Genomic DNA, 13,499 nt, shown 5'->3' on the forward strand with positions numbered 1-13,499 from the left:
GTTCTTCAAAATGCAGGTGGGCTTGCAATGGATTATGAGGGCTTTATTCACTTCCCACATACTGCACCTGCAACACACCCTCTGTCTTGCCATTCCTGTTTAAATTTACTTCATTCGGTTTATTTTATCTTTAAATATAAAACTACACTGCTGCATTTACCCAACAGAAGTCCCTTACTGAAGTTCACAGAAATTGAACTGTTACTTCACACAAATAAGATATTTGGGTTCCTGGATCATGGAAAGAATCGGTGTTGCCCCTCTGACTGAAAAGGAATATGGTGTGAAAGGATGGATAGAATAGTTGTGATGGAAGAGTAGAACTGAGGTTTGCAGAGAGAGCAGTCCCGTGACACTGGATCAACCATGTAGAATCAGGATCACAGTCACATTTATTGCCACTGACCTATATTGTGAAATGTGTTGTTTGGTGCAGTAGTGTTATTAAAAAAGAGGGAAGGAATGGAAGAGGAAGCGTGTCTGGTGGTGGTATCACATTAAAGGTGATGAAAGTTGTGGTGGGTAGTCAATTGAATATAGAGTCTAGAAGACTATGAGGTAAGGTTACAAAAAGATCAGAAATGTGGGAGATTGCTGATTAAGAGCCATGTTAGCTGTGATGAGGGGGACAGTTCCCTTCCCTTCCAACTTAGCACAGGAAGCATACTGAAAGAAAGTGCTCTGAAGATTGCTTGCAATCGATAATGGTCATTGAATAATCCACCAAGGTGGATATAAAAGGATGCAAATAGTCAGTAAAGACTACAAGAAAATGAGATGTGAACGGAAATTGCAAACTGTTTGAAAACAGTTAATTATACATATAGTTGGAAGAGAAGTGATGAAGTGGACCTACAAAAGAAATAGGCTATAGGCCATTAGGGCCTTGGAGTTTGTTCTGCCATTCATTAAAATCATAGTTGATCTTCTGCCTTAAACAACCTTCTTGCAGTAGGATAACATAGGAAATCTGCAGATGCTGGAAATTCAAGCAACACACACAAAATGCTGGTGGAACGCAGCAGGTCAGGCAGCATCTATAGGGAGAAGCGCTGTCGACGTTTCGGGCTGAGACCCTTTGTCAGAATTAACTGAAAGGAAAGATAGTAAGAGATCTGAAAGTAGGAGGAGGTGGGGTGAAGCTGAGAGCCAGAAAGCTGATTGGCAAAAGGGATACAGAGCTAGAGAAGGGAAAGGATCATGGGATGGGAGGCCTAGGGAGAAAGAAAGGGGAAAGGGAGCACTAGAGGGAGATGGAGAACAGGCAGAGTGATGGGCAGAGAGAGAGAAAAAAAGGTAGGGGAAAGCTAAATATATCAGGGATGGGGTAAGAAGGGGAGGAGGGGCATTAACGGAGGTTAGAGAAGTCAATGTTGGAGGCTACCATCAGGTTGGAGGCTACCCAGCCGGTATATAAGGTGTTGTTCCTCCAACATGAGTGTGGCTTCATCTTGACAGTAGAGGAGGCCATGGATAGACATATCAGAATGGGAATGGGACGTGGAATTAAAATGTGTGGCCTCTGGGAGATCCTGCTTTCTCTGGCGGACAGAGCGTAGGTGTTCAGCGAAACTGTCTTCCAGTCTGTGTCGGTTCTCACCAATATATAAAAGGCCAGATGGGGAGCACTGGACGCAGTATACCACACCAGCCGACTCACAGGTGAAGTGTTGCCTCGCCTGAAAGGACTGTCTGGGGCCCTGAATGGTGGTGAGGGAGGAAGTGTCAGGGCAGGTGTAGCACTTGTTCCGCTTGCAAGGATAAGTGGCAGGAGGGAGATCGGTGGGAAGGGATGGGGGGGGATGAATGGACAAGGTAGTCGCGTAGGGAGCGATCCCTGCGGAAAGCAGAAAGATGGGGGGAGGGCAAGATGTGCTTGGTAGTGGGATCCCGTTGGAGGTGGCGGAAGTTACGGAGAATTATATATTGGACCTGGAGGCTGGTGGAGTGGTAAGTGAGGACAAGAGGAACCCTGTCCCGAGTGAGGTGGTGGGTGGATGGGGTGAAGGCAGATGTGCGGGAAATGGGAGAGATGCATTTGAGAGCAGAGTTAATGGTAGAAGTCCCTTTGTTTAAAAATGGAAGACATCCCCTTCGTCCTGAAATGAAAAGCCTCATCCTGAGAGCAGATGCGGCGGAGACGGAGGAATTGTGAGAAGGGAGTCCTGACGAAGGGTCTCAGCCTGAAATGTCGACAGCGCTTCTCCTTATAGATGCTGCCTGGCCTGCTGTGTTCCACCAGCATTTTGTGTGTGTTGCTTGGATTTCCAGCATCTGTAGATTTTCTCTTGTTTATGAAAGGTCTTTTGCATCCTTTTGCATCATTATTTCATTGAATTCCTCGGCTGGCATTAATGCTGAGCTTTGCCTTCATGTCCAGATTTTTCAAATAATGTTCATTACATGGGTCTTAGTGGCAAGCCCAACATTTATTGCCCTGACTTGGGCCCCTATGGACCCATAGCATTGTCTTTAAATTTACTAACAAGGACAGTGCTACTCCTGTTTGATATTCTTTGCAGCAGAGAAATGCAGCTGCTTAATACCTTGCTGATAGTTTCCTACACTATAGGAAGGATATGATTACACCAGATGAAATGCAGAGAGATTCACCAGTCTGGAGTTCCCATATTAACTATTTAGCATATGAGGGGAGAATAAGATGGGTTTACTTTCAAAGTTCAAATTTATTATCAAAGTCTTATTTATTATACAGTCAGATTTATTATACACAGAGATTAATCTTCTTGCAGCACCCCAAAACAACAAAACACAATAGAATCCACGAAGACGCACACAACAAAGACTGACAAAAATCCAGTGTGCAAGAGGACAAATCGTGCAAATAGTAAAAAAAATACATAAAACATGAGCTGCAGAATCCTAACATTCAGTCCACAACTTTTATTCATTGAGAAACAACACGGAGTAGGCCCTTCCAGCCTGTCGAACTATGCTGTCCAGAAACCGCTGATTTAACCCTAGCGGAATTATGGGACAGCTTACAATGACCAATTAACCTATTGACCGGTACATCTTTGGACTGTGGGAGGAAACCAGAGTACCCAGAGGAAGTCCACACAGTTGCAGGGAGGACATGCAAACTCCTTACAGTCAGTGGTGGGAAGAGTCAGTTCAGCACTGAGACAAATGAAGCCAGTCCAGGACCTGATGGCTGCAGGACCACAGCTGCTCCCAAGCCTGGTGGTGTGGGTCCCAAGACTCCTGCAATTATTTTTCCTTCTATATTTATTATATATGTCATCGTAGTGCTGCCATAAAGTCAACAAATCACGCGACATATGCCGGTGATATTAAACCTGATTCTGAATTCCTGCCCGATGGTAGTAGTGAGAAGAGAGGGAGACAGTCACATGCAGGCAGATGGCGCTGAACACCATTTTGTTTTCTACTTTTGGGCCTCTGCTTTCATCTGTCTCAGCACTTTAATTGCATAGAGTAATGGAGCTGAGCATGCGTTTGCTTCCTGCTCCCGGGGCTTCAGTGCAGCATCCACCACCCAGTGATGGTCACACCCTGCATTCTCAAGAGCCTAGTTCATCAAATCCTTCAGGAGATCATAAAATTGCTAGTTTGTTTAAACTGTTCAAAAGTACATTTCTTATTGGGAAATTACAGTCCGTGGATTACTGTGGTCGTGATTCAGAAGTAGATCTAGTAAGTTAATAGTTTTGTGAGCTGCTTGCAAAATATTGCTATATATCACCATCTGTTGCTAGTGCCATCTTGAATGCTTTGGAATGAAAAAGGCTGAAGGGGACCTGAGCGAAGTATACAAAATTATAAGGAGATATGTCATATATGGTTATAAACATTTTCCCAAGGTAGAAGTACCAGAAGGTTTAGGAGGGATCTGATAAAGAATATTTTAACTTAGACAGAGACTGGTACCTGGAACACATGGCCTGAGTCAATGCTGGAGGCAAGTACTCTTACAATGTTTATTAAGTCCTTAGTGCTTGAATTCTCAAGGTACAGAAGACCATATGCTAGCATATGGATAGGTAGATATTTTAAGGATGGCATGGATATGGTGGATCAAAGGACTTGTTTTTGTGCTGTATGATTCTATTGCCTACTGGATCCTGAACCCATACTACACATCAGGTCTTTGTTTTCCAGACAATGATGAATATCAATTATATTAGAGATGTTTTCTCCACAGTCTCCAAGATTGTGTAGGCTCAGGACTGAAGCAGGGTTTTGAGCTGAAATGTCAATTAATTCTTTTCCTCTCACAGATACAGCTTGACATACTGAGTTCTTCCTGCAGATTTCCTGCACCAGAATCCAGCCTCTGCAGCCTCTTCTATCTTTACGCCAGTGCTGCTTCTCCTCCACCTTTGTTGACTGGGGGCCCTGTTGTACCTTACCATTTCTTGCCCTGCTTTCATTCCTCCTTCTCCTAGTTTTATTAAGGAGAACACAAGCGTAAGCCCTGAATGGACCAAGAGTTTCAAAATTTGCTGAGGACTAGATCAGTGACATTCAGGACTGGTGATCCAAGAAACTACAAGATGTCCAGATATGGCCATCTTACATGCAGTGACAATTCTGGACTAAACCTGAATCATAGAGGGATGCCCAATAACTGTTGCAGGGCTTGAATGCCATCAGCTCCAACAAAACAAAACTAAGCAACATAATGACAAAGTTTCACTCCTAAATGACCTCAAAGCTTTTTATGCTCACTTTGACTGTCAGAACATGGAGATGTACAAACAAGCTTGTTTGTACGCGTTGATTTGACCACAGCATCTGCAATGTACTTTGTGTTTAGAAAATGAAGACAACTTTACCAGCCCTCACAGCCGCTGTTGACCCTGAGATCTCGATCTCTAAGACTGACATGAGAGAGCATCCTTCCAGAGGGCAAACCCACTTAAAGTATCTGGCCCAGGTGGTGTACCTGGCCAAATACTGAAGGTCCTATGCTAATCAACTGGATAGAATGTTTATAGACATCTTCAATCCCTCAGTTTGACAGTCTGAGATACTCATCTGCATTCGACACTATCATTACCTCACTCTGCAACTGGATCTTCAATTTCCTCACTGGCAAACTCCAGTTAGTACAGAATAACAACAACATCTCTTCCGCACTCGCCATCAGCATGGGTTAACCACATGGCTATGTGCTTACTCCCTGCTTTACTCACTTTATATCTATGATTGTTTGTTTAAGTACAATTCCAATGCCCAAGTTAAGTTTGCTGATGACACCAAAATTTGTTGGCTGAATCAAAAGTGGTATCAAATCGGCATATAGGAGAGACATTGTAATTCTGCTTTAGTGGTGTTACAACAGCCTCTCAATGTTAACAAAACTGGAATCGTTATTACCTACAACCATCAGGCCTGAACTGGGATGGATAACTTCACCTGCTACAACTCTAAACTGATTCCAACCCACCCACTCGCTTTCAAGGACTAATATAGTTAACACTGTGTCGATCTTCAATGTTGTTTGAACAAAGTCCAATGTTATCTCCAGGAATAACTTTTTTGGCTAATTATTGCAGCCTTCAGAACCCAATGTTGAAAATAGTCAGCAGATCCAGGTTTTGCATTTCACATTTCCAGTATCCTTAGGTTTATTTTCCTTCTAGTAATACCAGATATAGCAATTTTCAGGCTTTCATATTTACACTTCCCCAAATCACTCCTGCATTTTGTTGTTCACAAATTCCTGTACCCTTTCTTTTTCTTTTTCCTCTCCTACCTTCAGCACAATCACAGATCTTTTGTGAACTGTGTTTCCTCCTTTTTGAGATCATTGACCTCAAAGTTTTCCCAGTTCTGATGAAAGACTGTAGAAATTAAATGCTATTTCTGTTTTCCTCTCCACACGTGATGCCTGACCCAAGTCTCAAAAAATTGAGACTGCCTCATACCTGAAGGCAATTTTTTTTAATGTGTGTAGCTGAATGTGGAACCGAGCTGTGGGTCTGATATGTGCTATAATTACCCCCTTATATCACCAAACGATGATACTTTTTTGCCTTGAATCCACCTTCATACCTTTGATTTACAGTTATATAAAACTGTATTAATTCCTAATAGTATCAATGGAGGAATTAATTGAGAGTACGTTGCCATGTTCTTTTGATTGACTGTAAATGAACAAAATCAGTGCACCTAGTACAAATAATGGACTGTTTTCATACAATGCTTTCAACGACTGCTTTTTCCAAATCTTCATTTTCATTGTAATACATTCAACATTATTATTGATACCTTGAAATTTCTCATAATTCCTAACTTGAAGTAGTGAAATAGTTTCACTTTCACTCTTGCCGTTCTGACATCCCCTAATGTGAATACTTGCATCGCGGTGAGCAAAACAATTCTGATTTGTCTTTCTACTTATTTTTCACCAACTATCAGTGATAAAAGTCACTGCTTTTTGAACACAAAAACACAGCTGATGCTATTTAAAAATTGTTCGCTGTTAGCACAGTTGTGTCTAATGGCCTCATGGACTGTCGACTGTGGCAACAGTCTCCCAGTGAAGCGGCATAGTATCCCAAATAAATGAAGGGAATGCTGGCTATTTTCTCGATTAGTTTTTGTTCTTTAAAGGTTGTCCCAAATAAGTGGCTTCCCCGATTAACTGATGGTCCAATTAACCAGAATCCACTGTATTTAAATTTGCTGTAGATGTATAATAACCCTGATTGCCAATAAATTTTTATTGACAAAGTATTTCTTTATTGTCTGAAAATTACATTTGTGGCATACTCATAAATTGTTTATTCTGTACTCACAGAAAATTGCTCATCTTTCTTCTGGTATCTGTTATAAATACATGCTTGAATATATAGAGGACAGCTTAGGGTTAAAGATTCTATGCAAACTGCATGTCCAGAAAACAACAGTAGAGACTCTGTAGTATTAACTTTGAGTACCATGTGTAATATTACTTTGTGTATTCTGTTTTACCATTAGAAGTGCTATGATTGCTGATTACATTTATTGGCTACATGGAGCAAAGGAACAGAACATCAGCAAACACGTCAAGCTATATTGGCAGGTGAGGAGAAGTAAATGAAAGAGGAATGACCTAAATTATTGGAATTCAAGCCTGATGTTGCAAAACTCAACCAAGGTGTAGGAAATGATAGTGTTGTAAGCTCTGTAAAATACCCCATTGACAGTCAATGAATAAGGTATTATCATCACTTCAAAAGGTATAGTATATTGTACATTTCAAATAAAAGAGCACAGCACTCCAGTGAGATGGAATGTATAGAAAGGAATAGGGCAGACTAGGCTTGAACAGAGCATTTGGCAGTGAGTGGAGCAGTCATAGCCATGGATTATCTGTCTGAGTGTAAAGGGAAATAGAATGCATTTGAGAGAGCAAAGCAGTATGGAGGCAGTGCACGGTACAAAGTACTGAGAATAATAGGGTGTGGATAAATTCAGTAATTGAATATAGAGATACAATAATAAACTTCATTGAATGTTCTTCAATTGTACACAAGTATCAAGTAAAAGAACATTCTTCTTGTATTCCAAGAGCTCTGAAGAGTTCTAGATTTGATTCTTGGTGTCTTCTGAATTAGCACTTTGCAAACAAAGATGCAGTTTCTTTGTTTTGATCAGTGATTTCCCCAGAAGATCAAAAGAATCCATCAAATAACCAGTTACAATGGTGAGAACGCTGATTTGTCAGAAAATGGGTAGGCTGTCACTTTAATTTGCTACCAGGGTGGCAAGTTTACTCATCAGAGATAGATAGTACCTCACTAAACAGTACAAATTATAATACAAGGATATTTTTGTGACCCTGCTTCTTTAATCTGAGGCAGTCTGAAATTCTGTCTCACCCCCTCATATTTAGAAGTGGCTTCAAACTGAAGTATTTATTGACCCTTTCTCTACAGGCATCTAATTATTGGCATATATGTTTTCAGAATCAGAATCAGGTTTATTATCACCAGCATGTGTCATGAAATTTGTTAACTTAGCAGCAGCAGTTCAATGCAATACATAATATAGAAGAAATAAACATAAAAAATAATAAATATATAAGTTAATCAGTTACAGTATACATATACTGAATAGATTTAAAAATTGTGCAAAAAACAGAAATAATATATGTTAAAAAAGTGAGCTAGTGTCCAAGGGTTCAATGTCCATTTAAGAATTGGATGACAGAGAGGAAGAAGCTGTTCCTGAATCACTGAGAGTGTGCCTTCAGGCTTCTGTACCTTCTCTCCGATGGTAACAGTGAGAAAAGGGCATGAGCTAGGTGCTGGAGATCCTTAATAATGGATGTTGCCTTTTTGCAACACCGCTCCTTGAAGATGTCCTGAGTACTTTGTAGGCTAATACCCAAGATGGAGCTGACTAAGTTTACAACCCTCTGCAGCTTTTTTCGATTCTCCCCCCCCCCCCCCCACACACCATACCAGACAGCAATGCAGCCTGTCAGAATGCTCTCCTTGGTATGTCTATAGGAGTCTTTGAGTGTATTTGTTAACATACTAAATCTCTTCAAACTCCTAATGAAGTATAGCCGGTGTCTTTCCTTCTTTATAACTGCATTGATATATTAGGACCAGGTTAGATCCAAAGAGATCTTGACACCCAAGAACTTGAAACTGCTCACTCTCTCCACTTATGATCCTTTTACGAAGATTGGTATGTGTTCCTTCATCTTACCCTTCCTGAAGTCCATAATCAGCTCTTTCATCTTACTGACATTGAGTGCCAGGTTGTTGCTGTGACACCACTCCATTAGTTGCCATATCTCGCTCCTATATGCCCTCTCATCACCATCTGAGTTCCTACCAACAAAGGTTGTATCATCAGCAAATTTATAGATTCTATTTGATCTGTGCCTAGCAACAGTCATGGGTATTTAGAGAGTAGAGCAGTTGGCTAAGCACACATCCCTGAGGTGTGTCAGTGTTGATCGTCATTGAGGAGGAGATGTTATCACCAATTCGCACAGATTGTGATCTTCCAGTTAGGAGGTCAAGGATCCAATTGCAGAGGGAGGTACAGAGGCCCAGGTTCTGCAACTTCTCAATCAGGATTGTGGGAATGATATTAAATGTTGTGCTATAATCAATGAACAGCATCCTGACATGGGTGTTTGTGTTCTCCAGGTGGTCTAATGCCATGTGAAGAGCCATTGAGATTGCCATTGACCTATCGAGACGATAGGCAAATTGAAATGGGTCCAGGCTCTTGCTGAGGCAGGAGTTCAATCTAGTCATGACCTAGCTCTCAAAGCATTTCATCACTGTAGATGTGAGTGCTACTGGGCGATAGTCATTAAGGTAGCTTACATTACTCTTCTTGGGCATTGGCATAATTGTTGCCTTTTTGAAACAGTTAGGAACTTCCGCCCATAGCAGTGAGAGGTTGAAAATGTCCTTGAATACTCTGGCCAGTTGGTTGGCACAGGTTTTCAGAGCCTTACTGGGTACTCCATCGGGATCTTCCTCCTTGTGAGGGTTCACTCTCTTTAAAGAAAGCCTAATGTTGGCCTCTGAGACAGAGGTCACAGGGTCATGAGGTGCAGCAAGGATCTTCACAGCTATAGTTATATTCCCCCTTTCAAAGCGTGCATAGAAGGCGTTGAGTTCATCTGGTGGTGAGGCATCATTGACATTCATGGGTTTCGTTTTGTAGGAAGTAATGTCTTGCAAGCCCTGCCAGAGTTGTCGAATAGCAGATGTCATCTCCAACTTCATTCTAAATTGTCTCTTTTCCCTTGAAATAGCCCTTTGCAAATCATAACTGATTTTGTGGTACAGGCCTGGGTCGCCAGACTTGAATGCCACAGATCTACCCAATCAGCAGGCGATGTACCTCCTGGTTTATCCATGGCTTTTGGTTTGTGAATGTACAGTAAGTCTTTGTGGGCACACACACATCCACACAGGTTTTAATGAAGTTGATAACAACTGGAGCATACTCATCCAGGTTCAAAGATGAATCCCTGAACACAGTCCAGTCCACCAATTCAAAGTAGTCCTCCAAGTGCTCCTGTGCTTCCCTTGTCCATACCTTCTTGATCCTCACTATTGGTGCTGCAGTCTTCAGTCTCTACCTATACTCAGGGAGTAGAAGTACAGCCAGGTGATAAGACTTCCCAAAGTGAGGGCGTGGAATAGCGCAGTAGGCATTCTTGAGGGTGGTGTAACAATGGTCCAGTGTGTTGTTTCCTCTAGTATTGCAAGTGATCTGGTGATGGTAATTGCTTAGTGACTTTTTTTAATACAGGCCTAGTTAAAATCTCTCAAAGTGATGGTGAAGGTGTTAGGGTGCGCTGTTTTTGCATGTTGATCCCATTTCTCAGATCATCTAAAGCCTGGTTGATATTGGCCTGAGGTGGAATGTATACTGCTACCAAAATTACCCCGAGATCTCCTGCAGTGGGTAAAAAGGATGGCACTTAACTGCTAGACATTCCAGATCTGGTGAGCAGAATTGGGACAGCACTGATTTATTTGTGCACTAAGAAGAGTTGATCATGAGGCATATTCCTTCACTTCTGCTTTTGAGAGACTCTATAGCTCTATCAATTAATGAATGGCTCAAATAACTATCAATTTGGTGTTTTTTCCTAATACTTTCCTAATTACTTTGATGAAGTATTCCGTACATATAATTTTTTACTTCCTTTCTTTGAACAAGTGGGCAGTTTTTAAAAAAAAGCAATAGAACTGTCAAGGACTAGGAAAGACAGCAGATATGATTATTACAACATAAAGGGTGAGCAAACTTATGTACAAGAATGACTGCTCAAATCATAATATCTAAGTGCCAATGCAGTAGTATTGAATGAAGATGCAGTGCTTCAGTAGCCAGGGTTTTATTGAATTATAAATATGATATAGTAGAGATTACTCTCCTTGAAATCATGCTTTGTGTTTGACTCTCTAAATCAATACTCTTAATTTTTCATACTGGCTTCTTTTCTGTCGCTAAAGGGGACCTACCCTACATCTCTTGATCTACAAGATCTAATATTAATCACCAACATCCCATTTAATATTTTTGCATTAAATGCCAACAGCTAGAATAAAGAATTCTATGATTTGTATCAGTGGTTGGCTTTCTATGCAAGTTAGAACATATTTATTTATGACAGAATATAAAGTTAACTGAGGGATTTTGTCAGACGGAAGTGATTATTCTCTATTACTATTGGGTGATCAACAGTGTGCCTATTTTGGGAGTTCTTTTCATTTGTAGTCAATTAACTAACTCCACAACATTTCCACCTGGATACTAATATCCGAAGATGGCTGTTTCAGTTCATATGACATTCCTTTTCCAGCTCCACTGTGCCTAAACAGTATTAGTACAATCAGAACCTTGAAAATACCAGTAGAATAATGGTCTAAGACCTTGGCTTTTTGAAGCAGGTGTCTTGATCACTATAGGACTGTTTCAAATTTGTTTTTGTTAAAAGTCTAATATGGACAGCCTGGCAATGCAAATCATTTTGGAATTAGGGAAGTATAAGCAAGAAGACTCTTCATTAAGCATGGAAGAAGTGGACAAATATATGCCAACAAAACTCTTATGTCTACACATGCCAAGCAGATGCTGGAGCAGTGCCTTCATTGATTTACCCAACCTACCCAAATAGGGAACAACAAAAAGGCCACTTGATTCTTCATTTAAAAAAAAACATTTGGTTGTTTCACACAATTGGTATACAAACTAATACAGAAAATAAAATATCAAGGAAGGTAAACTAAAAAGTCCTACAGTTCCAACTTGTTAGTTCAAGTTCATTGGTAAGAAAACTCCTGTAAACTATATTGAAGAAAGTAATAATAGAGCAGCCTGAAAAAAATAATAGAATTCAGCACTGCCATCATACTTAGGAAAGGAAATTCATTTTTGACTAATCTGGTGCAGTTTTTTGAGGAAGTGGTACTTTTGGATTTCCAGGTGACATTCAGTAATGGCCCACACAGGAAACTGATTAAGAAAGTTAGAGTTCATGGAATTGGTAACACAATGACATTAACTAAGTATTAGATATTGGACAGCAGTCAAAGAGTGGGAATAAAATATTATTATTAGCTGTGCCTGGTAGATATTGTGGTGATCTGTGATAGGACCTCAACTTTTCACAATTTTTTTAATTAACTGGGTAGCTGGAAAAAAAATCAATTTTACAAGTACTTCTAGGTTAATGGACTGTTCTAAACCAGCTAAGATTGTGAGCTTAGAGGAAGATATATTGTGGCTTCAAAGGAATTCACAACTGAGTGACTGAGTGAGACAATGGGGAGGACAGAATATAGTGTGGGAATATATGGAATTGACTTTTGTGCACAAAACAGAAGTGCAGATATTTATTAAATGGTGAAAGGTTAAGTAGTATTGTTGATCAAAGAGACCTAGGTGTGCTTATACACAGTCGTTTGAAGGTAACATGCAGGCAAGAAAGCAACCAAGGGGGAAAATGGTACATTATATTCTATTAAATAAGATTTGAATGTAGGAGTGACTCTATAGATAAGCAAAGAAAGGTAATTTTTTGTTCGCAATGCCACTTCCACTGGCTTCATTTGTCAATTCTACAAATTAACATTAACCTTCATTAAAATCTTTATCTGTATAAATAACTGGATTGTCTATGTTGGCAACATGTCTTTCCAAAAGCCAGTGAAGAATTTGAATGGCAACTGTTTACACTTAAAGCAAGTTACAAAGTCTTTAGTCATTGATCATGATTTTCAAGCCATTTTTCCATGTTCTGAAATTGGTTGTATTCTGTAGTCTATAGAATTAAGTTAATGTATTTCAAGTTTAATGTTCACTACGCCATGATACAGTAATTACTTGTCAGACAATTTGGCAATAGAATTAAACTAGTTTGTTCTCACTCCTGAACCCTAAAGTCTTCATTTCTGCCACCATTCTCTGACATTCGATCTTAGGGGCTATGCCAATCACTGATACCAATTGCTTAATATTTGATTTGCTTAATATTGATGAATACGCATCTGAATGAATGTCTTTTGCTTGTAATTATGTGCTTCTACAGTCGATCCCAAGGACAATTAGGAGGAAAATCATTTGCTGCTTCATCATTGCCATGCTAACCATTGAGAACGGGGATCTGTGTATTCCTGGATATCCTTGTCTTTCTGGGCTTAGTCTTTTCCTGTAATGCAAGTGTCTTCTTACCAAATACAAAATGCAGGCTCATAAAGCTGCATGTGATCTCTTATCTTGCACTGAAATAGATGATATTGAATGATGCAATGATCTCTGACAGAAGACATGGGAACAATATGATTTCTTTGGGCCCATTGAGTCTGCTGTGTCCTTAGATTATGGCTGATTTATTTTTCCTTTAAACTCAATTTTCCTGACCACTCTCCACAACCTTTGATGCCCTTACTAATTAAAAATCTATCAACCTCTTTTGGCACTGGAGGTTGGAGATGGACTCAGACAGATAGACAGCCATGCTGGTCCCCATTCTTGGA

The 13,499-nt window shown here is 40.2% G+C and overlaps 1 protein-coding gene across 1 annotated transcript in view; it reads left to right on the top strand.

Moving 5' to 3' along the window:
• The window catches only part of LOC132404738 (spermatogenesis-associated protein 16-like), a 115,182-nt gene that overhangs the window by 43,797 nt on the left and 57,886 nt on the right, over window positions 1-13,499 (top strand). The window contains exon 5 of the mRNA XM_059989164.1: window positions 6,970-7,054. Coding sequence (XP_059845147.1) covers window positions 6,970-7,054 — 85 coding nt within the window. The remainder of the gene's footprint in view (window positions 1-6,969; window positions 7,055-13,499) is intronic.

This window comes from Hypanus sabinus, chromosome 2 (genome assembly GCF_030144855.1).
Source record: "Hypanus sabinus isolate sHypSab1 chromosome 2, sHypSab1.hap1, whole genome shotgun sequence".
In the NCBI taxonomy this organism is placed as follows: Eukaryota; Metazoa; Chordata; class Chondrichthyes; order Myliobatiformes; family Dasyatidae; genus Hypanus; species Hypanus sabinus.